At 39.6% G+C, this 27,781-nt stretch overlaps 1 protein-coding gene across 2 annotated transcripts in view; it reads right to left on the bottom strand.

The window, feature by feature from the left end:
* The window catches only part of SDK1 (sidekick cell adhesion molecule 1), a 628,823-nt gene extending 605,050 nt beyond the window's left edge, over nt 1-23,773 (bottom strand). The window contains exon 1 of one of the 2 annotated variants that reach the window (XM_045164319.1): nt 22,403-23,773. In XM_045164319.1, the coding sequence (XP_045020254.1) occupies nt 22,403-22,424 (22 nt within the window). In that variant the 5' untranslated portion in view covers nt 22,425-23,773. The remainder of the gene's footprint in view (nt 1-22,402) is intronic. The other variant, XM_045164317.1, reaches the window with a different exon arrangement.
* Nucleotides 23,774-27,781: the final 4,008 nt, after the last annotated feature.

Here is a 27,781-nt window from a genome sequence, read left to right as displayed (position 1 = left end):
TCTCCCAAGAGAATCACTGGAGGCTGGAAGGCAGTGGGCAACACTTTGAAAATTCTGAAGGAAAATAATTAAGAAATTCATACCTAGACTAGTATGAGAGCAAAATAGGTCTTTTCAAAGATCAAAAGTGTCTAAAACTGTACATCTCTCATGTGCATTTTCGGGAAACTCCCAGAGGGTATGCTTCAAGAAATAGGAAGCAAAATAAGGGAAAAAAACATGGAATCCAGGGAGCTAAGGAGACCCCAAAGGAGATGGGTGAAGGAAGCAGATGGACAGCATGATGTGAAGCTTTAAGACGGGGCTGCACAGAAGGCCCAGGAAACAAGCAGCTCAGACTGAAGCCTGCCTCTTGGAGGAACATCTCTAAGATGAAAAAGGAAATGATAAGCCACCTCATATGTCTGGCCATATTAAACTGAATTCTATAGAGTTCAGGGATAGACCAGTAATAGATACACAGAAAACTTGGGAAGAAAAGACATATCTTCCACAGTCCATCGTGTGGGCCAGCCAGGAACAATAATTACTAATTATAAAAATGGGACGCCATGTTCAAGATTCAACCAAAAGCTGTGAAATTGGGAGCGTGAAAGGAAGGGAGGGGACAATGCGCGTAATACATGTGGGAACAGATTGGGGAAAGGCACAGGGTCAGCTGAAGAGCTGAATCTTCACCCCACAAGGACTGGGAAAGATGGAAAGAAGAAATGAACTGGTTAGGGCTGCCAGCACTGGAGGAACAACAAAATGGCAGGGTACCTTATGAAGACCCACCTGACAGATAAAACACACCAGGCCCAGTGTTTCCCAGTCTCTAAACCAGCAAAGGTTAGGTCAGTTCATGGCAGTAGCGGATGGAGCTGAGGAAGCAAAGCTGGGACAAACGGAGTGCGGCATTAAAGATAACAACGGCCACATGCAGTTTTCTCGCGCTGAATAAGGTGGGACAGGGCAGCTGACATCAGTAAGGGCTTCACAATGGAATGTGCTCTGTGCTGACAAAAAAAACAAAAACAGAAAGAGCCACAAAACAAAAGGAGGGAGAGACGAAAGGGGTACCTCAGCAGGGCGAGCAACAAAAATCTGACTCATCAAAAAAAACCTTACAAGACTTTTGGGAAAAGTAAATGACAGGAATTTCTAACAAGTTGGTGGATGAAGGAAGGGAAATTCCAAGAAGTCACACAATGGCATGTATTCCTTTGAATTTTAATATTTGTATGAAGGCACTTTGAGCTCTTAGTATTGAAGCAAATATACAGAAAATTAAGAGTTTTCTTAATGTGACATTTTAGGAGTAAAGGTTTTGACTTGTCATTAATGCATTTTCCAAATAACTTTCTTGCTTTTTACTTTTTGATACAACAATCCCATGGTTAACTTTATTCCAGGGATGTTTACTGTAAGAATTTCCCTATGATTCAGAACGAATTAATAAATTCATGTTATCAATATGTTGGTATATAACTCCCAACCTGCCAGTTTCTAGTATCAACCGCCTGCTTCTAGAGGGCGGCAGCAAGAAGCCACGTGCTCAGCAAGAGCCGCGTACAGCCAGCATGAGAACCGAGACGGCACCATCGTCCTAGAGTCCTTAGGGAAGGGACCCCTTATTCTGAGGAGCTTAGATGAACACTTGACCCGTTCCAAAGAAAGCTGACATGACAAAGGCCCACATATGTTAACAGACAAGACTCAAAAGTGTCTGTGGCTTATTATGTACACTTGACCCATCCCAAAGAAAGCTGAAAGCTGAAATGACAAAGGCCCACATATGTTAACAGACAAGACTCAAAAATGTCTGTGACTTATTTTTAATCACGTGAGTCAGTTTCAATAACCTTTGACAAATTTATAAAATCTAACTCTTAAAAAATTTAGCCCTCTGTTCCTGTTCTAAGATACCAGTTTATTCATGTTAATGAGCTCTGAACAAATTATTTTTTCTATAAACAAAAAATATTATAGACGGAGCTCATAAGTAGAGAAACCTATAGAGTATGTTAACACTCCTACTTGGGGTCCATTTTCTTGGCAACTGCCCAAAGCAACACTTTCATGTGCTATCAAGGCTCTTCCTTACTGCACTGGTGTGATTGGCCATATACAGGCGGTTCATAGTTGAAGGAAAAGTATTGATACTGGAAAGAGAGCAAAATGGAAAGTAATCAGGCAGAGCAGGGTTCATAAAGGCTGATGGAACTATTTAATTTTACTTGTGTGTTGCTCATCAAATATTTATTTTAGCTTAGATTTCAGTAAATCAGTCCTATATTGCACATAAATTCTCAGTATCAAATATCTTATGTGGTGAAAGATAATGAAATTTAGGTTTTGGTGCTGTTGCTCAGCCGCTAAGTCGTGTCTGCTTGTTTGTGTCCCCATGGACTGCAGCGCACCAGGCTTCCCTGTCCTTCACTATCTCCCAGAGTTTTCTCAACCTCAAGTCCACTGAGTGGATGATGCCATCCAACCATCTCATCTTCTATCATCCCCTTCCCCTCTATCAGGGTCTTTTCCAACGAGTCGGCTCTTTGCATCTGGTGGCTGAAGTACTGGAGCTTTAGCATCAGTCAGTCCTTCCAACAAATATTCAGGGTTGGAAATCGAGTTAAATCTGCTTAATTCTGATTCCACGTCAATACATCAGCAGGACCGGGGACAGTGGTCCTGTGCAGACGCACTCTGCCAGGCAGCTCCCTTCCCTGACCAGGGTCCCCAAGTCCTCTCTCTCCTCTCTCTGTCCTTAGAAGGCATCTCTTACTTCACAAAAGAAAATGCATCTGTCTTCATTCTTCCCCCTGCTTACTTCACCTCTGACCCAAACCTGCCTGAACCTTGTTATGTGTCTTTCCCTCCCTCTCTCCTGACACAGTGGGAAGGGCTCCCCATTTTTCAGTAGAGCTCCATGCTCCCCCATCTCTTTAGGGATCTTGTGTCAATCACCTCCCTCATCTCCTTTCACTCTCTATCCCTGAAACTTAGGATACTGCTCAAGTTTTGTTCATCTTACACACATGCACACCTCCCTTAGCCCTACACCATCTCCTTCTAGCTGTTGTATTGTCTACTTTCCTGACAGCCAACCTACTGAAATCAAATACTTGTATGCTTGTCTCTACTTCATCTCCAGTCCTCTATTCAGTCCCCACTGGCTTCCATCTTTCAGTTCCACTTCAGAAATCTGAGTCTGGCTATACCACTGATAACCTCTTTGTTGCCAAATCCAACAGGCACCTCTAAGGACTGAGCTGATGGGAGCTCTCTGCAACAACTGACCACACTAACCACGGCATCCCTTAGAAAACCTCCTCCTCCCTTGGCTTCCTCCTATTTTCTTACCTTTCTAACTATTTCATTTTAGTTCATGTTATTTGGTAAATGAAAATGAGTGAAAAGTTAGTCCCACAAGTCTTTCTACTGGTATCTTTTGAGTTTAAATGCTGGATATCTATTGTAGATGATACTTTATCATGAAACATGATATTGTGAGAATATTTATCTACCATAAATATTCATTGAAATAGAAGATTCATTACCGACATACTATTCCATCCTAGGAATACAGCATTCTATTTACTTAGGTCTCACTGTCAGATATTTAAGCTGTCCATTAAAAGGGTTCTGAGGGACTTCCCAGGTGGCACCATGGTGAAGAATCCACCCACAATGCAGGAGATGTGGGTCTGATCCTTGGGTCAGAAAGATCCACTGGAGAAGGAAATGGCAACCCACTCCACTATTTCTGCCTGGGATAATCCCATGGACAGAAAGCCTGGCAGACTGCAGTCCATGGGGTCGCAAAGAGTTGGATGTAACTTAGTGACTAAACAACAAGAACAATGGGCTCTGAACAGACTTCAAGAGCTTATTTCTAATTACAAGGATGCTCGATCATTATAGTGATGGAATATATAACCAAGTATTCGCAAATCTGTCATTAATATAATTCTTGCTGCTACCTCTTGATTAGAGACACTGAAGTTACTTTTCCTCTCTTTCATTACTTGTATGATGGTAGATAAACTCAATCAGCATTCCTCAGCAAAAAGATTTTGGAAAGCACACTGTTGTAGAACCAATCCCAAAGACTAATTTCCACAAAGAATGAAAGTAAGATATGCCTGGATTTGATATCTCTGTGCAGGGAATACTTAAAAGATAACCCAAACAGTACTGGCAAGTGGAGAGTTTGCCTTCAGATCCCCTGGAGGAGAAGCTTTGAGATGCCCTCAGCCGAGAGAGCCATCCCTATGTAGGCTATGCCATGGAGGAGAGAGAAGGCCTCTGGGAACCTAAGTTCTCTGCATATGTTTGCGAAGAAAAAAAGATTTCTTTCTTATATTTAATAAATTACTTTCTTCATAGTAGTTATATGTTACTGTTTTTGTAGAGGCACTGAATGAATATCTCAAATTTTCCCCTTTTTACCCAGGGTCTTAAAATTGTTAAGTTGCATCCTGATTAGAGGATTTGTTCATAGCAATAATCCTTCTTGTGCTTGCAATTTCAGTCAGCAACAATGAAGAGTATCAGGTAGCATTTGACATTTGAGCACAGAGAAATAACCTTTCCAATTTACTAAATCCTGCTTTTAAAAAGTCATTACCTTTCTGAAAATGGGTTAAGCTGGAGAAGAAATGTAATCATTTAAATATTTTAAAAGAATACTGATGGCATTTAAATTTTGAGGGGGAAAGGATGGTTTATTTACTAAAATCCATTAGCATAATAAATGGTTAGCTATCAAGAAAAAGGCAAAGCTTGGCCCCTGCATCTCACCATACATAAAAGTAAATTACAGATGACTTAAAGATTTCCACACACAAAAAAGTAAAACGATAACATTCAGACTACGAGCATTTAGGAGGATATGTGTAGAACTAGGGAAGACAGGAAACTCATGACAATATAGATAACTGTGAGAACATAATTTTGTATTTATTCTATAGCAAAAAATATTGTCATTTCAAAAATGTTACAGATTGGTAAAAAAAAAAAAATAGTTCAAAAATAAATGATCAAACAGTTAATGCCTGATACAGAAAGAACTCCCACAAATTGAAAACAAAAAGGCAATTCAATGGGAAAATAGGCAAGTAACACAAAGAGGAAATACCAAACTGAAGTGGCTAATAGAAAATGAAAAGATATACAACATCTCCAATAGTCAGAAAATGTCACTTAAAGCAAAAACAAGAATCTTACCAGAAACTACTGAAATATCCAACAATAGGGAATGACTGCATAAACCGACTGTCCCACCACAGACACTGCTGCTGCTGCTGCTGTTGCTGCTGAGTCGCTTCAGTCGTGTCCGACCCTGTGTGACCCCATAGACGGCAGCCCACCAGGCTCCCCCGTCCCTGGGATTCTCCAGGCAAGAACACTGGAGTGGGTTGCCATTTCCTTCTCCAACGCATGAAAGCGAAAAGTGAAAGGGAAGTTGCTCAGTTGTGTCCGACTCTTAGCGACCCCATGGACTGCAGCCTACCAGGCTCTTCCATCCATGGGATTTTCCAGGCAAGAGTACTGGAGTGGGGTGCCATTGCCTTCTCCCACCACAGACACTAAACACTGTGAATAAACCGACTGTCCCTACTACAGACACTAAACACTGTCAAAGGGAAAGTTGCTCAGTCGTGTCCGACTCTCTGTGACCCCATGGACTATACAGTCCATTGGATTCTCCAGGCCAGAATACTGGGGTGGGTAGCCTTTCCCTTCTCCAGGGGGTCTTCCCAACCCAGGGATCAAACCCAGGTCTCCTGCATTGCTAGTGGATTCTTTTAGCTGAGCCACAAGAGAAGCTCTTAGTTAATTTTAAATAGTTTGGATATATATCTATCATCCTGAAGGAAGGAGAGGAAAAAGGCAATTTGAAGACTCATATGTATAGAGAATGGTCCCATTTATGGAGCACAGAATTGCTGTTAGTGAGGTCTAATACATTTGAGATGTACATGGGTGTAAGTGTGAGAGTGTGTGTGTGTACTTGAACATGGAAAAAGATGTGGAAAGATAAACTCTCTGATGTTTTTGTTTTAATATAAATGTATTTATTTTAATCTGATATTAACATTAGTAGGCAAGAGGGAAAGAGGACAAAGAGGAGGTTGCTGGCAGAAAATTAATGTTTCCTTCATAATGTGCTAATTGCTTCAAATGTTACAATTAGGTTATTTTACTTTTGTAATTAAAGTACTGAACATAAAATTGTTTCCTCTTAAGTAGTTTAATGTGTAATATTTAATATATTAAAACAGATACAAATAATGCTGAATTACAACCTGCTGAGTAGAGAACACTTTCAAGATGAGATTTACTATATCTCCATCCTCTAACATTTTAATAAGATTTCAGGTTCAGAGCTCTGTAACCTGTCACTTGCACAAAAAAGGGGCCTAAAACCCAGCACATCAGATTCATTCATATTTCACATAACTTCATTAACTTTCCCTTCATGAAATCCATCCATCTTTTTCTCAACATTTTTCTTGAAAGCTGTTCTATTGATAACACAGTCTTTAAAAAGATGAGCCACGTAAAGACTTTTTGAAAGTCTGAAACAGAATTTGAAGAGAATAAATTCATGGTAAAGCAATAATCTTATAAGCAAACACACTTGACGCTAGAGTTTAACATCCAAAACTACTTGTGGCTAAAACAATACTCTAGGATATTAACCTAATTCTATGCAGTGCCACTGATTTAATATTATTTCTCAGGGATTGAATTCAAATACAGTTTAATCTTGTTTGAAAACATGTATTGCTTAAAGTCATAGTTAACTTGTTCTACAAATGCTGTTTTACAGTACATTGTCAGGGATGTGCTAGAGAAAATTAAAAGCAGAGACTTGATAGAGTTGAATGGATCCAAAGTATTTAACTGGATAAAGTTTCTGAAAGTTGCTTGTTCTTACCCAAACTATTTTTAAAATCCTATTTTAAATGCAAGTCAAACAAAGCATTGACAGAGTAATTTTAATTTTGTTTCCAGAAGGGCTGTGGAAATTTTGCTAACTCTAAGATTTTATCCAATTTTCTGCAACTGTATGATAAAGGCAAAGGGCAAATATTTTAGTATTAGACAAACTCTGGTTCATACCCTACGCAACCATTTCTTCATTTGTGACTTCGGCTAAGTTAATTTACTTCCATGAGCCTCAGATGCTTCATGCACAAAACAGAGATAACACAACCTGATGCACAGGGGTCAAGAGAAGATTAGAGATGGTGTGCAGAGTGTCGAGTGCACAGCAGAAGCTCCCTAAGTTACAGTAACCAGTACTGTGATTATTAGCAAAATTTTAGATTTATACAAAGCTATCAAAAATTCCAAAACCAAAATACTGACAAATATGCATAAAACACGTATAAGTTAAACTGGCTGAACATTCCTTTACCCTGGGAAGAGAATATTCTGATTTAATGTGAAAACTATATTTAAAAGATATATAATCATTAAGGAAAGCCTCCTGACTTCCAGCTCCAAATCAAGATGAAGTACATGTACTTTTCCCTATTTCTCCTGCTGCCGCCGCTGCTAAGTCGCTTCAGTCATGTCCGACTCTGTGTGACCCCATAGACGGCAGCCCACCAGGCTCCCCCATCCCTGGGATTCTCCAGGCAAGAACACTGGAGTGGGTTGCCATTTCCTTCTCCAATGCATGAAAGTGAAAAGTGAAAGTGAAGTCGCACAGTCGTATCCAACTCTAGCGACCCCATGGACTGCAGCCTACCAGGCTCCTCTGTCCACGGGATTTTCCAGGCAAAAGTACTGGAGTGGGGTGCCATTGCCTTCTCCAATTTGCTAAGTGAAGATAAAAACTCTGAACCTAATCTATAAAACAATCATAAAAGCTTCTGAGAGGTGGAAAGAAGTAAGCTTGGCTAGGGGGACCCCAGGACCCAAAGAATGACACAGCAGTATATTCTCTTAGTTTTCTTTTTGCCTTTTCCCAGATCAGATGCTGAAGAAGATGGCAACCCAGAAACCCCAATGGGACTAGACAAAAAACCTCCAAGAAAAACTTCCTCCAACAACCAAAGCATAAGGAAGGACACAACCTAACAAGACAGAAAATTTTTAGACAATAACCATTCTACTCCAGCAAAACACCTCTGGGAAAAACACAAACTAACACAAATTCTTACAAACAGAAGCCAAGTGAGCTGCCTAGACGGCTGCTCTTGCCCTGTATCAAGGTACCATTCCTCCCATTCTTCTGGGATGGTTCTTTTAAAAGAACTTTGAAAAACTATAGCTTTCTTCTAAAATGAATGGAGTTTTCTTATTCCTGGATGGAATAAGGAAAGAGCCTTCCCTGTTCTTATTAACAGAACTACCTACCACTGAAATTATATGCTGAATTCCCCCACTCATTCAACAAGTACGTATTATCCCAAATACAGGGATACAAAAGTAAGAAAGAGAAAAGGTGAGGAGGCAGCAGAGGAAACAGTTTGGAAAAGGGGAATCTAAAGGGGCTCTAAGCACATGTGAAACTGGAGATGTCTGCGAGACATCCAAGTGCAAATGTCAAACAGGCCAAACTAGCTGGCAGAGGAGCATAAATACTGAAGACCACTCTACTGGAGAGAGAGAGAGAGACCACCCAAGGAAGAGAGCAAAGAGCTGGGGCCTGGGCTCAGGAGGTATCAATCATCTGTCTTATAAATAAGGACAGAACTAGACTAACTTGTCCTTTCCAGGGGAAAAAGCACACAAGAGAACAGCAGTGCTGGGTAAAGGTTTCTGCAGCGGTGCAAGGGCTACAGAGGTCTATTAGAGACAGGACAGGGATGGAAGGCTGCTCCATGGCACCTCCTGAGCCCTTCCGCTTCCTGTCAGGCGCCACGCTATGGCAAAACAACTCTAGGTGCTCCCTTACTGCTCTGGTCCACACTTACTTTAGCTCATTGCAATCTATTGTCCAACTGCAGTCATAGACTTTTGGTAGTTTTGGTTTTTTTTAAACTCAAAACTGAAGTTTAATCATGGTCCCTCTTTTTCTTAGGCCCTCCTGTGGATTCCCTTTACAATACAGCATAGGACACATCTCCTGAAACTGGCTTCCTAGACCCTGTCCACTCAGTGGCTGTTCTCTCCCGCCACAGGGACCCTGCGTTGAGCCGGTCCGTCTCCTGCACACTCTTCCTCCCTTTCCACCTAGTCAACTTTGGGTTGGAATTTAAGCAATCCGTTCTTAAGAGAGCTTTTCTTGACCTCCAGCATCAGTGACAATGAAATGCTCCTGCCTTCACAACACCACAGTTAGACTCTCTGGAGTGACTATCTGTCCACCCCCCTCTAGGGTATAAGCTACTCAGAGATTACCGAATCCTTGGCTCACTACTCTATCCTCAACACTGGCGTAGGGTCTGGCATACAGTGAGCGCTCCACAGCGCTGGTTGACAAGAGATGAAAGACAGGAGCGAGGGCTCATGATCACGAGTAGTACATGATCTGAAGTCAAACACCTAATACAATCTCTTGTCTATGCTTAGACATTCACTCGCCATCTGAAGAGTGTTTCTCTTCTATATTAAAGTAAATGTCACATTATATGAAAATAATGAATAATGCTCTTTTGTGATTGAACTATTTATGTTAATAGTATCCTACATTCAGATCTTCAAGTCATACTAGCAGATTATGTTCTGCTTGGCTTTAACTGAACTTGACATTATCTGTTTGCACTTTTTAAACTTTCACTGGTGATATCACTAGCCTGACGACATTAAATTTTAATAAAAAAAAATCTAAAAATAAAAGCCATTATGCTTGCTGACTAAAAAATAAAAATAGATTTACTATCTTCAAGGTCACTTAAAGCTGAAGTTAGCAAATTCAGTTTCCCCCAGCAATCACAGATGAAGAAAGTAAGCACAAATCAAACTAACATCAAGGTTGTATGACTCCTACTGGTGCCAGCTGATGGGGAATGTTTAAACTTGGTATTCAGCTGGTACTATGGATTTTGTAACTAGTCATTATCTCCTTCATTAATAAGCGGTTAGTGACAAAATCAGATCACATCATCTGTGCAGTTAATTACAAGCTGGAAAATATTCAGGGTATACAAATTTTATTAGCATGGCTGACATCTGTCAACTATTTTGGTTAATTATGTCTGAATTTGGATTCTAGCGTTTCAATATTTCAAATTTAATATATGTGACATAAAGGGTTTTCAAGCTACTATTACCTTTGTTTAGTAGTTTTGTCTTATTCCTATTCTAAAATTGTCAGAAATAAGAAGTAAGCTAAATAAAATAAATTGTTAATTGGCAGAAAATGGTTAATTTTTTTAATCAATGCTTTTTAAATACTCTCAGCACTACTAGACAGGACACAAAATATTTTGAAATCTAAGTTTCAGGATAGAATGCTAAAACTTTTCTCTTTGCTTTGGGATATAAAAATCATTTGGCTTTTTATTTTTACAGGTTGGATATGGAGAGATTGTTTCTGAGGTTGTGGAAGTAAAGATATTTCCCATCCCTCCTCTAATCTATAAGTTATTTGTGGTGTGTGAGGGCAGGCTTCTTGGAAGAAATTAGTTTTGAAGTAAAAGAGAAGGCTGACTGAGGTGAAAAGAAAAGATCAAAAAAGTAAGAGGGAATGCAAGAGGTGAGATGGGGTGAGTACAACAAATAATTTACACAAAGTAAAGCAAAAGTCGTTTACTGAACACACAGTTCACACTCTCACAGGTAGTCAGGGGCAGCAAGAACATATGAAACGGAAGATTAAAAATGCATTATGCTAAAAACACAAAATGTACGAAGTACACCAAACCCAAGTGTTCATTTTTAATATCTCTGTGCTATGATTACAATTTTCTGTACCCTTTAAAGAAAAGAGCCATAGAGAAATGGACTCGCCACATGTGCAAAGGCAGAATGGTAATCTGAATCCATGTAGGCTAATTTCACGTCCTCAACCACAACACAACCCTAGCTCATAAGGTTGTCTTCTCCACATAAGAGAACAGCACAGGCACATCGTCAGTGACCGAGTTCTGACTTGTCTTTGAAGGACTGGTGGTTTGTCTGCAATGACCCTCACCATTCTATTTGCGGTCTTCACATAACTGACTGCACAGGGCTGGTGGGCCCAAGCTCCGGCGGCGATAAGCAACCCCGCTGTCTGTGTCACAGCCCGGTCTCATACTATGGCAACACTCCTTCAGAAAAACATGAAGCTGCAATATGAAAGGCTGTAATTCTATAAAAGGCGTGGTTACCTAGATACCTGTGATATCTGACTTCTTCCTTTCATAACCAGAATTGTGTTGCTCTTATGGTCTCATCTTTGTTGCATGTATTCCTTTGCCTTTCCTGCAGGAAATTCCAACCAAGAGTTAGCTGATCAAGGGAGGATCTGAATATTCTTGTGTCTCTAGCTTAAACCCCTCTTATTTTCATCCAAAATGTTCACCACCCAGTGTGGTATCAGCAGACAAGGTGAGTACACCTGTTTATGACTGACTGGCATCTTGGGACAAAGATGCCTGTGGAGGGCTTGAGGTTTCTACTGAGTGAGACATCTAACATTTAGACATTTCACGTTAAATGAAAATTCTGTGGGGAACTGATCAAGAACTAAACAGCCAATTAATATGCAAATCAAAACCACGATGAAGTATTACCTCACACCTGTCAGAGCAGACAACAAACAACAAGTATTGGTGAGGATGCAGAAAATGGGAACTCTCATGCACTGTTGATGGGAATGTAAACATAAATGAATTGGTGTAGTCACTATGTAAAAGAGGATGCAGATTTCTCAAAAAATTAAGAATAGAACCATGTGATCCAGCAATTCCATTCCTGGCAATTATCCAAAGAAGATGAAAACACTAATTTGAAAAGATATCTGCACTCTCACGTCCACTGCATTATTTAAAATAGCTGAGACATGGGAGCAACCTAGATGCCCGTCAATAGATGAATGGATAATGAATAGACTACTACTCAGCCACGAAAAAGAACAAAAGCTTGCCATGTGTGACAACACAGGTGGACCTAGAGGGCATTATGCTGAATGAAATACATCAAAGAAAGACTACTAGTATATAATTCCATGTATATGAGAAATCTAAAAAACAAAACAAATGAACAAACATGAGACAGAAAGATTCACAGGTACAGAGATCAAACAGGTGGTTGCCAGAAGACAGGGAGATTAAAAAGTACAAACTTCAAAAAAAAAAAATACAAACTTCCAGTTATAAAGTAAATGAGTCATGGGTATGAAATGTACAGTGTGGGAAGATAGTTTAATTAGATGTAATATCTTTCTATGGTGACAGATGGTAACTAGACTAATAAATGTATAGAAATATCAAACCACTATGTTATGTACCAGGAACTGACACAGCAATGAAGGTCAATTATACTTTGAAAACAAACAAACTCATAGAAAAGGAGATCAGACCTGTGGTTACCAGAGGCTGGGGGAGGGGTGATGTTGCAGGAGGGAGGAATTAGATGAAGGCAGTCAAAATGAATGAACCTCCAGTCATGAGATAAATAAGCACTAGGGATATAACGTACAACATGATAAATATAACTAACGCTGCTATGTGTTACATATAAAAGAAAATCCTGAGTTCTCATCACAAAGAAAAAGGTATTTTTCTACTTTTTAAATTTTGTATCTATATGTGGTGATATTCACTAAGCTTATTGTGATAATCATTTTATGATGTGTGTAAGTCAAGTCATTATACTGTAACCTTGAACTTATACAAAGTGTGTTGATGCTCAGTCTCTCAGTTGTGTCTGACTCTTTGCAATCCCATGGACTGTCACCTGCCAGGATCATCTGTCCATGGGATTCTCTAGGCAGTAATACTAGAATGGGTTCCCATTTCCTCCTCCAGGGGATCTTCCAGACCCAGGGACTGAATGGGAGTTTCTGCACTGGCAGGTAGATTCTTTACCACTGAGCCACTGAGAAGCCCCAGACTTATATAGCGCTATGTCAATTACAGCAGAAAACTGAGGGGATAAAAAGACCACTGTTCCAGTGTACTGGTTAATCTGTGAGGCACCTGAGGTATTTCTTTTGCTTTGTTCTTGATTCCTGAGTGGTTTACATTTTGAACCCAGATACTGATTTTAAATTTTCAGAGATCCAGACACCCTGTCCATGGTTTGAAAGATTCAATATTCATTAAGACTCAATTCTTCCCAAACTGATCTATATATTCAATTGTAATCTCAATCAAAATCTTACCAGACCTTTTGTCAGAAAATGACAAGCTGGTCCCAAAATTTATACGGGACAGCCAAAACAATTCTGAAAAAGGAGAACAAAAGAAGAGCAAAGACAGAAGGCTAATGCTACCTAACTTCAAGAATTATTATAAAACTACTGTAATCAAATCTTATTCTACTGGTATAAAGAGAGAGAAGTAGATCAATGGAACAAAACAAAAACAAACTCATACACACATGGACAAAAGATTTCCAGAAAGTACAAAGGCAATTCAGTGGAGGAAAAAAAATGAGCCTTTTCAACAAATGGTACTAGAATAATAAGAGATCCATTTACCAAAAAGAAAGAAGGAAATGACTAAGATCCATCCCTCACACCATGTATAAAAAATAGTTCCTAATGGAGCATAAACTAAAAACTAAAAAAAATTCTAAAATAAAACATAGGAGCAAACATTTGTGATCTTGGATTAGACAAAGGTTTCTTAGATATGATACCAAAAGCACAAAAAAGACAAACTGGAAAACTTGACCACATCAAACTTAAAAACTATTCCTCAAAAGAAATTATTAAGAACAAGGAAAGGTTAGTCACAGACAGGAAGAAAATTTCTGCAAAGCACATACCTGATATTCTTGCTTTCAAAATAAAGAACTTCCAAAATTCAACAAACAACCTAATTTCAACTGGATGAAGGATTTGAAGATACTTCACCAAAGACGATATATGGATGACAAATAAGCACATGAAAAGATGATCAAAATCACTAGTCATTAGGGAAATTCAAATTAAGACCAACTTCTACATGTTTATTAGAGTTGCCAAAATTAAGAAGACCACACCAAATGTTGGCATGAATGTGAAGAAACCAGACATGGAATAACCATTTTGGAAACAGTGTCCTTAAAAAGTATACTTACCATATGACCCCACTACCCCCTTCCTATGTTCTGCCCAAGAAAAATGTAAACCTAAGTCCAGATAAACACTTAGCAAAAATGTTCATACCAGCTTTATTTGTAATAGACAAAACTTCAAAATAACCCAAATATCCATCAACAGATGAACTGATAAACTAATTGTGGCCCATCCACACGATATAATATTTACACGGTAGCAAAAATGAACAATGAACAATTGATACACACAAGACAGATGAATCTCAAAACAATCAGGCCAGACAAAAAGAAGACATATTGCATGCTTTCATTTTAAATAAAACTCTACAAAATGCAAACTAATCTACACTGACTAAAAGCAGATTCAGTGACTGATGAGGGAGGCATGTGCAAAGAACCTGCTTGAGGAATTACCACTCTGCTCAAGGGAACCTGAGGGGAGGAATATATGTGTTCACTACCTTGACTGTGGTGATGATTTCATGATATATACACATCAAAATTTACCAAATTGTATACTTTAAAGATTTTCAGCTTGTTGTATGTCAGTTACACTTCAATAGAGCTGTAACTTTAAAAAATGTACAGTATAGGTTTGCTAAGTCACTTCAGTTGTGTCCGACTCTCTGCGACCCCATGGACTGTAGTCCACCAGGCTCTTCTGCCCATGGGGATTCTCCAAGCAAGTATACTGGAGTGGGTTGCCATTTCCTTCTTCAGGGGATCTTTCCCACCCAGGGATCGAACTCTGGTCTCCTGCATTGCAGGTGGGTTCTTTAGTGTCTGAGCCACCTAGGAAGTCCATGATAGGTTTAGGAGTTATTTTCATTCATGTCCCATTCTGATTCACCTAGATGCTTCGAGCACAAGAAAAGGGCCTTTTGGTGGGGGTGAGTTCTTCGGTGTGTAGTCAGGGCGGAGCTGGCTATTCTGACAGTCTTCTCACAAAACTGATACGTTTACAACATGGTAATAAAACCAAGAAATGCATGAATGAAAAATTTTTTTCTGTTCTATAAAGCAAAGTCTGATAGTTCATCCAAAAGTGTATTGGATTAAGAAACAAGTTAAAAAGTAGGAGAAACATTTTTTTGAAAACCCAGTGGAAAGTATTAGCTAAGCCAATACAGGACATTCCTAGCAAAACTGACTCCCAGTATCATTCCTATACAGAATCAGGACTAGTATTAACATGTGGAATTTTTGATTCCGCTTCTGTATCTTGGCACAGAGCTGACTGCTGTCCATTGAGTCAGTCCTGGGAAAGGTTGACCACACCTCCAAACAAGTTAATATTTTTCATGATTATTTCGCCACAGTTTTGTAAGGAGTGCAATAATGGTCTCCAGTGAAACAGCTGGACCCAGAGCTTGCATGCTCCTCATGTATAATCATGGCCTGAGAAACAGTTTATCGGTTTTTAGCAAGAAAGTGGCATGTAAACAAATGCATGGAATGTTTACTCAGGGGAAATTTAACATTATTCATCTTTTGAAAAAAATGTGTTCACTATGTTGTATCTAACCAGCTGAGGCTCAACTGAAGACTTCCGTGAACTACACATTCAAAAAAAACAACAGGATCACTGCCAATGAGGGAATTAGTGAAGAATAAACTTTTTTAGAACTGAATATGAGGGCTGTCCAAAGTGAGTGAAGATTCTACAGCAAGAAAGATTAAGAACTTGAATAGGAAAACAAAGAATCAAAGATGAGCATTGGCAGTGAAGATGAGAGGCCCCATACCGACCAAGCAGCAGCAGGAGTGGGACCCAGACATCGGCTGTGCCAGAGCCAGTCTTGACCAGTGCTAAACCAACTTTCTCGCACACCACCAGTGGCAGGAATGCACGGGCTAGCAGCCTTCCCAACAGACAGTTCAGGAGGCTGGTGCTGTCTCTGTGGCTGAGTGCACTGTGTAGATGGCACAGGCAGCGCAGACTCAGCAGCAACAGGAAACACACACGCTGATGAGGCTGCTCTCTTCCTGAGGGTCTGGAATAGGCTATGGCTAAAGAAAGGAGTGATTCAGAATATGGGGCTCATCCTATCTTTTGGTCTGTAAGTGGAGGCGTCAAATTTAGCTGGAAGACAACATAACTATAAAAGGATAATCTTCATTACACGTTATAAGCAGAAGTTATATTGAGAATATGAAATAGCAATGTCATGTAGATCTTAGTAGCAAATTTTTGGCTTAGTGTTAAATATGACACATAAAGTCAAAGGAATCAAAGGACTATACCACACAGCACCCTAAAAGCACTGTGGAGAGAAGGAGAGTTTTGAAAGGTCTGGAGCTTAGTTACAAATGTTAACCATGTAGCCTTGGATAACAATTATTCTATTTCTTCATCTGTCAAATGTAAAATAATCCCACCTGCTCTAACAATGTCTCAGAATTGAGAGGATCAAATGAGATAGTGATAAAGATGCTGTCAAGTCTCTCACACATATAAGGAGTATTCTCAATTATCAACACATTATCTCTTTCTGGGGTATCAACTATGTGGTTTCTTCACTAGTAAGTTACAGTACTACAAAAGATGAAGCTTCTATTCAGTCAAAGCTTCTACAAAGCTATGTGAATAAGCTTTTATTCTGCTTCATCATACCTGATTTTAACTGCTGACATCTGGTATAAGTTACAGGTGTCATAAATTTCCATATGATTTTTTTTAAGTTTTGCCTTTCATATACTATTAAACATTTGTGTTATCAAGCTAAATCATCATTTTCAAAAAGTCAAATTTCAGCCTTGGAAATAATCACATTCATCTTTTATTGAGAGGTGGCCTCTCAATACTAGGAAATAACAATGTTAGTTCTTTTTTTTTAAGACTCATTTATTACTACTCATTCAGCTCAGTTTTTAGGTCTGTTTTTGATTGGAAGCTCTCCTTCCCACTTGAAGGGCACTGACCAGCAAAGGTGAAGAGCTACAATAAAGCGTCCTGCATGCATCTTTTAAGGATTGCATTAATTGTCTTTTAGTGTCAAGAGATCTTTGGGAAAGAAAAGCAATGTTAAACTATACCGGGCTCTCCTGGACTATGAACAGTAACTGCTGCCCTCTGGATATCTAACCCAGGAATCTTACTTTTCATGTGACTGATCTATTAGGTATTTTAAGCCCTACATTTTTTATCAATAAGTAATAAAGAAGTAAAGATATACTTTCATTAGAGAACATTCTATTGTCTATGCAAGTTCCTGGGGAGGGCAGATGAGTTTTTAAAGTAGTCCAGCATTCTTCTGGTTTTCATTTGCAACTCTAGATCAAATGTTTCAGGGAAATGCGGAAGAATGTGAGCACAAGGATTCTGTTCTAATTTAAATATTCTGTTCTAATTTACATACTCTTCACAATTTAGTAGTAATTACTTCTTTTAAGGTTCAATCACCTTCTAAATGTTACAGAATAGAAAGATGAGAAAGATATTACGTGATTCATAGACAAGAACATCAATAAAAGTAGTTTCTAAAGTATAATCATTATTTTCATTTTCTATTTAAAATTTTTCAATTTTTATTATAGTTGCCAAATTTTAATCTTCATTGATTAAAAACACAGCAGAACTCCTTGCATACAAATTTTTTCAGTTTGCAAACATCAAATCATCATTAGATTAGAGTGACAAGCATGACAAAATTAATACTTCAAAAGAGGTTCAGGAAAATATAAAACCTAAAAAATATTGAATTAGGTTTTAAATTTAACTCATACAAGCTTAAGTTCAATGAAAACTAACACTGCACATTTTTTAATCAATTATTTTATAATCATCCCCCTAAATCCTTTAACTTACCAAGAAATCCTATTTAAAATAAGTTTTCTGAAGTCAGCCATAAAATACCACTGAAATGCAAATTGATCTAAAGTCCCACTGAATCCATCAAATGTCACCTCACTAACTCATCAAATTGCTTTACATGAGTGAATGCAAAGTATGCTCATACTCATTAGTGTCACAATTAAAATCCATATTATATAGAAAATAAAATGAGGTAATTGTTTGGAACCATTATGGAACTAACTCTTTAAAATAACTTTAGGATGCAAGCCACATCATGCTACACTCATTTACAACCTAAAACATAATTTAGGCCTAATTTCCAAAGCTAACATTTAGTCAAGAGCACCAGTCCTGCCTTTTTTTAATATTTCTAGTGGAAAGAAAGCTGCATCAGTTTCATTATACAATCTTGTGACTAACAAGTAAATATAGAGGAGAGAGCCTAGTAATCCAAGTGTGGGAGTAATCACCATAAATCCATGAGAAAGGATGAGGTCTCCAGACAGTGACCACAGACAGAAGGGAGGTTAAGGGAGTGGAGGGAACAAACAGAGTAAGTCAGAAGACCCCCACAGAAGACAATCAAGAGTTGGGGTAGTAAAATAGCATAGAGATCAATTACCTTTACTTCCCTCTTTGAACAGCAGCACCCTTAAGTAAGTCACATGTCAAAACATGTGGGTCTGGAAATTACACAGTTTGCTTTTCTGCCAGTCATTGTCTTCCATAAAATAGTGAGAAAAAGAAAATATTTATATCAGTAATATTTTAACAAAAGTGTCTTTGTATTATTAAGAATCACAAAACTAAACTATAAGTTAGAAATTGTTAATTCTTATGAAGCCAAATAGATGGCAATTAACTGATCAGAATAAGAATTATGTAATTTGGAAGTTTATTCTTTGTGATACTTCATTTCTTATTAGTGGGATCCAGATAGAAACTTAACAAGTAGAGAAAGTCTTCAAAAATTGCTCTAGAATTTTAGCCCATCTTTCCTCCAGGAAAATCGCCTATAAAACAAGAAAACATAAACAGTGCTATGAAGTGGGTCAATTCTGACCTGTGTCTGAGTTTACTGGGGGTCAACATGGAAGCAAAATGTGCTTGATTCCAACCCACTCTGCTGCCAGCACGACTGCCCACCAGGGGTCGCAACGCAGAACCCCCAAGGCAGGCAGTTAGGGTTGGTGATGGTAGCAAGCCGCACCTCATGGGAAAGCAATCTAGGGAAGCAATTAGGACCATCTGTGTTGGGTCAGCTGACTCGGGATAGACTCCCAGCTTGGTCACTTAGCTGGAAAATTGACCTAGGATGAGCTAATCAGTATCTATGAAATGGAAGTACTTCAGTTGTTGTGAAAGTTAAAATGGGGAAACGTGATCTTCCATACCCGGCAGCTCCAGCTACAGCACACCACGCTCTCCAAGAGAACCGGGCAGCTCTTGTGGCGAAGCCAACTTCCTCAAGGAAAGTGCGAGGGGGCATGGCTACAACACTCATTCTCAACAAAACTTTTACTCAAGAGAGGACTTGAGTAAAAACTCCACTTCACACACTAAAATCAAAGGGAACAAAGTACAAACTCTCTTACAGATCCTGATGAAAGAAAAATCAAATTAACACACTCTTCATTAGGAGGTCTTTGGAAACAAGAGCTCCTAGTCTTCTCTCCATCGTGCTGGCTCTCCCCAGGTAAGGTGAGCAGCACTCCAGGCATGATCTCTAAGTCTAAGTCTTCAAAGAAAAGAAAACAAATCCACCACAAAACAGGCCAAAATTATCAGCAAAAACAGGCTGTCAGATGGACCCACATCTATGGTTTTTGCCTCTTTTCTGTTATCGTTCCTTTCTTCAGTTGACTGCTTAAAAAGAGCACTGCTTTAAATTGACACTTATGTGGGGTAACAATTCTCAACACTTCCTTAATACATTGTAGTATTTACATGCAAAGTAAGCTATTTAACAAAAATTAAAGTTATTAATAAATCACTGCTGCTGCTGCTAAGTCGCTTCCGTCGTGTCCGACTCTGTGAGACCCCATAGACGGCAGCCCACCAGGCTCCCCTGTCCCTGGGATTCTCCAGGCAAGAATACTGGAGTGGGTTGCCATTTCCTTCTCCCATGCATGAAAGCAAAAAGGGAAAGTAAATCACTAAATACACAGAAAACTTCGATGCAAAATTGTGTTTAAAACAGATTTTGGAAGTCAACTGCAGCCTGCATGGAATCTATAAGGTTGTCAAGCTTGTGATACATAAGACCCACGTTAAAGATGAGAGCTTTTCAAATTTACAATTGTATCTTTTTTCTGTTAAGCAGTGACTATTGCTCTTAAATTTTTTCTGGGTCAGTTGAGCTGGAACAGCAAAAAGATTTCTAACATGTTTGTATTTGATGTTGGTCCCTAAAGGCTTTCATACAAAGATTAATAGGTTCTTGGCCAAGAAGTCTTTAATGTTGCAATTCGCTCAGTCATTGTGCTGGAACTTTTTTCCTGTTTAATATACACCTAAAGGGAGAAGAAATAGGGAAGAAGAGAGAAAAAGAAGAGATGGAGATAAAACTGAAGACAGAGATAGTAACAGAGACAGAGATGGTGTTGGGATACCTGGGAGAGGGGAGTTTATTAATCAAATACAATAATCTGAGAACCTGCCTTATCTTTCTCAAGAGAAAAGTAATAACAGAAATCTAATCCAACTAAATCTTCCTCCCACATATCAAAATGACTAAACCAAGCATTTCAAGTGCTGCACTAAATCAAGCATTGCAACCAACTATAAACCAGTAACTGCAATGGCAAAATGTTTGTAGTATCATGGAAGGCTACAAAATTTGTCTCTGGGTTAATATTCATTTGAGGCCAGCTGAAATCAAGAACCAAAGTTAGTGAACCAGATAATTCAGGCAAAAGCAGACACATTCTCTGGCCTCCACCCGGTTTCATTTGGACTTGCTGAACACTGCGCTGTCATACTTGGAGTCAGTTGGTCAGCATGAGTTATGTTGATTGGAATCTCTGGGGGTATGTTTTGCAACCAAGACGAAACTTTGGGAAAACCTTCCTCTAAAAGAAACAGAAAACCTAGCTTTTTCTCAGCAGTATAAAAGAACGCCAAGATTTTAGTCACTCTTTCCTGTAAATGAATATTTACAAGTTAGCAATAACACGCTGTGAACCCATGCAACAATGAGGCTCAGCCACAAAGCCCTTTCTGGAAAAGATGGCAGAGCAGCGTTCATCCTCAGACTGGTTTGGGAGAGTCTCTTTCAGACGGAGGAAAACAATTTTATTGGGGAGTTATAAGCAAATTATGTTACGCTACGGAGGGAGTGGAATATCTCCTTCAAACACAACCCCAAAGCACATATCAGTTGGTTTCAGAACCCAGTCGCCCAGCACCCTTCTGCAACAGTTCAGAGAGAAGTCTGGACTGGGAAGTTAGGAAACCTGGGTTCTTAATAAGATCTGGATGCTGTGTCTCTAGCCACCCAGTCTCTGGACTTGAGGAGTTTCTCTATGTGAAAACCGGCAAAATGTACTTTTAAATAACTAAGACTGCTATGCAAAATTCAATATAAATATATAACAAACTGCTATTTATTTCTTCCTCCTACTTTAATCCTTTGAGCTTGTTTATATGTGAGCTTTTAGGGTCCTTTGCCCTCTGGAGAATAAATTCACAAGTAGGCATAAGACTGCCATAGCACAAATCGAACCTTCAACACTGCTACATCAAAATTCCAGTAGCAGCAGATAAACTGAAACTGCCTACAGGCCATTCCTGACTGGAGCAGGATGACAAGCTGCCAATGTGAATGTCGACTCAGCACCGGTGTCATGACGCCAAGACCAATATGACGATGCCCATGTCAACAAGCTAGAAAAATACGGCAGAAATGGCACTACTGGCATTCTCATACTGAAAAAATTCACCCTGAAATCTAAGGCCTCAAAATAGTCTTTGTTTACTGCTGCCTGCAAAACATTGTTTTTTAGTATTTCACATGGATTTACTGAGTTATCAAAACATAATTCTACCGAATTTTTTTCTCACAGTATCCAGTAAGTGTATTTTTTTAAACTTGTATATATAAATTTAACTTTTGTCAATTAGCCACAGTTTAAAAGCCTGAGAAGAGGCTGGATTTTAAATGAATTCTAGGAGGAATCTTCTTACAAACCACAGTCTTCTGATACCCACTCCCGATTCATATAAAATCTCTCTTATTATTTAGTTTGCTTAAGTCAGAATGTACCTATATTCTGATCATTCCATCAGGTAGATCCCATTTTACACATGAGGAAGTAGACGAAGGTTAATGTGCTTTTATCAAGGTCACAAAGCTAGTCAGCTGCAAAACAGATTCTCTCTCAGAGCTCCAAATTCCCCATCCTCTCCTTAGTCCACTGGGCCATGCTGCTTCTCTGACAGAACTGAAAATAGATTACAATAAAAGATTACCGTAAAAGTTTGATTCTTCCATTCACCACTTCATGGACTGCCTTTGTAAGTACAATTGGCGTTCACCCTTGGTATTTCTCATCGCAGAGAGGCAGCAAAGAATGTGACCAAAGGCACAGTCTAACCCATAGGCCAAACCAGCGCGTGTGTCTTCAGATCACGCAGCTAAACAATCAGCAGTCTATTAGGGTCCTGGTGAGTAAAAGAGATGCGTTTGCTTTAAAATATCTTCTCCAGTTTTCAGAGTAAGTCTGCTCCTGGTCCTCCTTGTACCACAGTTCTCTGGGAGCCCTTTATTACTGGAAATACTTTGGAAGTGAATTTTAATTTGAAAATACACAATGAGTGGTGATAACTGCTTCCTTAGTTTAAAAGGAGTAAAATACAAGAAAGCCAGAAGCAAAGAAGCCAAATCCAATTAGTGAGTAACACACCACTATCAGGCACCTCCCAGTCTCCCCCTGCTCCTGTTCCAGCGGAAGACCGACCCCCAGCAGCACTTGGGGAGGGCAGGACTTGCCCCCCAGACCATGGACATCATATGGATACCTAACTAGTGGTGGTATCTACCTTAGGGTGGGCCAATAATCAGGTCATTCTGTCTCTGGGATTCTGGAATCACGTCTCAGAGATTCTGGTTAGAATCTGCTCATTAGAAACTGAGGAGATAAAAAATCATGAGCAAGGAGGCAGCCACATAGGACTCTGTGCTCAGAGGCTGAGGGCAAACCAGTGAGCAGAGAGAGAAGGAAGTCAACAAGCAAAGAAAAGGCTGTTTCAAGTGACCTTAAAGCCAGAAGGGCAGAGGCAGAGACAGAGATGAGCTAGAGAAGAGTCAGACAAGGAGAGAAGCTCCTCACTGTCTAACAGAGTCCAGTGCCCAGTCTGAACTCTGTGAGTCCCAACCTGAAAATACCAGTGAGGCCTTAGAACAAGTGTTTTTTTTTCAGTAGACTAGAGTCTGTTTTTGTTACTTGCTATGAAAAGAATTTAGTTACTAATGAAGACACACTTCCAATACACAGAAACGATTCATTAAGAATGCTCACATGGAAAGAAAAATGGCACATAAGAATGTATCAGGGAAGTGCTGTTTATTCTCAAATTTAGAATTCCCGAGGAGTGACGCACTGGCCATGCCGCTTCTCTAGCGAACACGGAGATGGAGACAGCTGCCACCCGGCACAGAGGAACCCCCTGACAACTTACCCGCTGGTGCTCGTGTTCCTGCACAGTGCTGCTCCCAGGAAGGGCTGCCCTCCAGGTGAGGAGCAGAGCCCCCAGGGCCCCTAAGATATACCCCAAAATGTATTATTTTATATAATAATTGTTGCTGTTTAGTCACTAAGTCGTGTCTGGCTCTTTTGTGATCCCATGGAGACTGTACCCATCAGGCTCCTCTGTCCATGGGGTTTGCCAGCCAAGAACACTGGAGTGGGTTGCCATTTCCTTCTCCAGGGGATCTTCTTGACCCAGGGATCAAACTCTGGTTTCCTGCATTGGCAGGCAGATTCTATACCACTGAGCAACCAGGGAAGCCCTTATATAATAATTATATGCATTTTATTGATCAACAGTACAGAAAGCTATATATAAAGAAATCAATATACATATCAAGACACAGAAAGACAGCCATAAGCACATAAAATAGGTTTCTGCAGTATGGCCCAGGTAACAAATCACAAGTTCAAACATTATTTCCAGAGAAACATAAATTCTGGGGTTCCTGCAACAAGATCAAAAATGTTCAAGATCGAAGATGAGACATGCACTCCCAAAATGTCTTACTTTTAATGTTTTACTCTGGTATCTTTCATTTAAGAGCTATGTGATATATTAAAATGGGTCTGGGTTTAAAAAGAAAATCTCAGCTTTACCACTTACTAGCCCTAGTAGTTCGGAGAAGGCAATGGCACCCCACTCCAGTACTCTTGCCTAGAAAATCCCACGGACGGAGGAGCCTGGTAGGCTGCAGTCCATGGGGTCACTAGAGTTGGACACGACTGAGCGACTTTACTTTCACTTTTCACTTTCATGCATTGGAGAAGGAAATGGCAACCCACTCCAGTGTTCTTGCCTGGAGAATCCCAGGGACGGCAGGGCCTGGTGGGCTGCCGTCTATGGGGTCACACAGAGCTGGACACAACTAAAGCGACGTAGCAGCAGCAGCCCTAGTAGTTAAGTTACTTAACTTTTTTGAGTCTCAGCTTACTTGTCTCTGCAATGCCTGCTAACAAGATTTTTATGAGAATTACATAATTAATAAGTAAAAGTCATGCACAAGGCCTGGCATCTTAGAGGCACTAAATAACGTCAGATTTTTTCTTTAATCAATTTTTTTTTTGGTCTTCATCTTTCCAGGCCTAGTATTAATCCTACAGTCCATCTCCGTATCACAATTCTCCTCTACCCTGAATAATTTAAGATATTCTGAATAGGATCTCCTCCATTTTGGAAGCTGGATTGTAAATTAGAATCAGACTCGCCCAGATTTAACTACTCAGTGTGGACTCCAACTACCAGCTGCCCAATGAATGGAGCACAGACTACACTGAATCCTGGAAACTAAAGGCAGGGTCACTCAACATCCCTTCCCACTCTGCTCATCTCCCAGCATAACCAGGCATCTTCACTGCTAAGCAGTGAGTTAGCCCACTTCTCCCCACTCAATTAGTGGGATGTTCTTTTCCTTCTCTGGGATTTTTCATTTGTTCCAGGATGGTTCCTCCTTCATTCTAAGACTAAGGAGTTTTGATTCATTCCAAGAAACAATCTTGGAAGGCCAAGTGTGTCACTAGCTTCCAGAAGCTTTGTGCAATCATTGTATAATAATTCATTTTTCAGCCAGCCCTGGCAATATTACATGGTCAGCCCAGATAAGCAGAGAGTCCCCTAGAGGGCTACAGACATGATTAGATAGGCGGATGAGTTTTTTAAAACAATCCACTAGTAATTGGAGCTCCATGCGTATTCTGACAGAAGCATCGACAGACAGGTTGTGAGTTCTTACAACACTAACGTCCGGAGACATTAAAACGTTTTGTTAATGGGTTTCTGACACTTCTTACCTATGCGGCCTCAGACAATTACCTAATCTTTCCAAAATTCGGTTCCTTTGCTTGCAAAATTATTAAAATGTACAGGCAGCCCTTGCTTTGCATGGTAACAGTTGCTGCTATTGGTTGAATGCCGCGTGCCAAGGACTGTCCTAAGGGCTTTACTTCTATACAATGATTCAATCAACCCTCCTAACAAACACATCCTCAACCTGCTCATCCAGGGGGTCATCCTCTTTTCACCAGGGGCTGCATCACTTCACTTACAGCCCTCTCTTGCTGTCCCTTTAAAACAGCCAAGATCAACTGCTTATCTCCTGACCAACTAATTTTTCCATGGTATTAACTGTTTAAGTCATACAACTGCATGTAACAAGAGGAAGACAAAGAAAGGACCATTTGAGAATAAAAGACAATTTCATGTAACCCCTCTACCTACAGGATGCCATCTATAGATCAAAATTTTTCTGAGGAGAAGGACAGTGTTCATGAAACTATTTTTAAACCCACCTATTTCTAGCTCTTCCTTCCAAGTGAGCTTGCATATCTTCCATCTTCTTTTTAGAGACATCCTCCTGAAGGAAAGTCTCTTGGGAAAGTGTTCAGAAGATCGTGGGCTAATACTTTTTCACTTTTCTAGGACTTGTGACAGAAGTTATTTACTCTCCAAATGTCCTAGAAATGACGGGCTTTTCCTATCTACTTGTTTTCCTCAATGAATGGCACATTTCATCATTAGTACCTTTAAAAATAAATATATACTTCATTTTCCCTCTCCCACCTAAAAGGTGGACATACATAGTTGCTTCAGTCAATCCCAGGCACTGGATTCCCACCACTCTATTAATTGAGGTCATTTACTGAATTGTATAAGAGTTCCAGGTGAATTCCAGGAGCTCCTTAACAGAAGAAAAATAAATCTATCACTGGTATTAAGTTATATTTTAGTTATTTGTTTTATGCCAAAATATAGAAAAGTGGTTGAAAATGGTCATTTAAATGGGTTACAAAAAAGTTACTCAGAAATCAGTCTCCGAATCATAGATTTATGCTCAAAGGGAAAAATAGTCATTCAGTGCTTGATTTATACCAGTCATTCATAAAGTCTTCACCAGATAAGGGCCATAAATTTGCTCTCTGTAAAAGTGTAAGTCAATGCCACTGGACGATAACACAGGCCTGCCTCCCTGAGATCACTCAGCAGCAGCAGCTTATGCATAGAAAGAAAAGGTACATTTTAGTTTAGTAGTTCCTACAGCTCTTCTACCACTTGCAAAAAAAGCTGACAATTTTACGTCTGACGAGTGGAAAATCAAAGACCTCAAGGTTTTGATATTTTTTCCATATTGAGGATGTAATATTCATTCAGTTCAGTTGCTCAGTCGTGTCCGACTCTTTGCGACCCCATGAATTGCAGCACGCCAGGCCTCCCTGTCCATCACCAACTCCTGGAGTTGACTCAAACTCACATCCATCGAGTCGGTGATGCCATCCAGCCATCTCATCCTCTGTCGTCCGCTTCTCCTCCTGCCCCCAATCCCTCCCAGCATCAGAGTCTTATCCAATGAGCCAACTTTTCACATGAGGTGGCCAAAGTACTGGAGTTTCAGCCTCAGCATCAGTCCTTCCAATGAACACCCAGGACTGATCTCCTTTAGGATGGACTGGTTGGATCTCCTTGCAGTCCAAGGGACTCTCAAGAATCTTCTCCAACACCACAGTTCAAACCATCAATTGTTCGGTGCTCAGCTTTCTTCACAGTCCAACTCTCATATCCATACATGCCTACTGGAAAAACCATAGCCTTGACTAGACGGACCTTTGTTGGCAAGTAATGTCTCTGCTTTTGAATATGTTATCTAGGTTGTTCATAACTTTCCTTCCAAGGAGCAAGTGTCTTTTAATTTCATGGCTGCAGTCACCATCTGCAGTGATTTTGGAGCCCAAAAAATAAAGTCTGACACTGTTTCCACTGTTTCCCCATCTATTTCCCATGAAGTGATGGGACCTAATTAACATATAGTCAATTTTGCTAGAAATAGTTTTAATCAGCCATAGTCATTTCAAATAATGAAAAATATTTTGCTATTTATCTTAAACATTTTGGGTTTGATTAATTATGAAGAGAAATTCTTAGGTAAACAAAATTGCTTATCAGACTATTAGCAAAAAGAAAAAATAAATTTTGATGCATAAATGAAACAGCTACCCCAAAATCTCCCATTTTTTCCCTTTCCACAATAATACTAAAGCCTCCTGTTTGCTTCGGTATGAAAGAATTCCTGAAATATCCTACGTGGTTCACAAATCCCTTATACTTGAG

Source organism: Bubalus bubalis, chromosome 24 (assembly GCF_019923935.1).
Source record: "Bubalus bubalis isolate 160015118507 breed Murrah chromosome 24, NDDB_SH_1, whole genome shotgun sequence".
Taxonomy (NCBI): Eukaryota; Metazoa; Chordata; class Mammalia; order Artiodactyla; family Bovidae; genus Bubalus; species Bubalus bubalis.
Note: the sequence above shows the minus strand (reverse complement) of the source record. Positions and strands in the feature narration are given on the sequence as shown.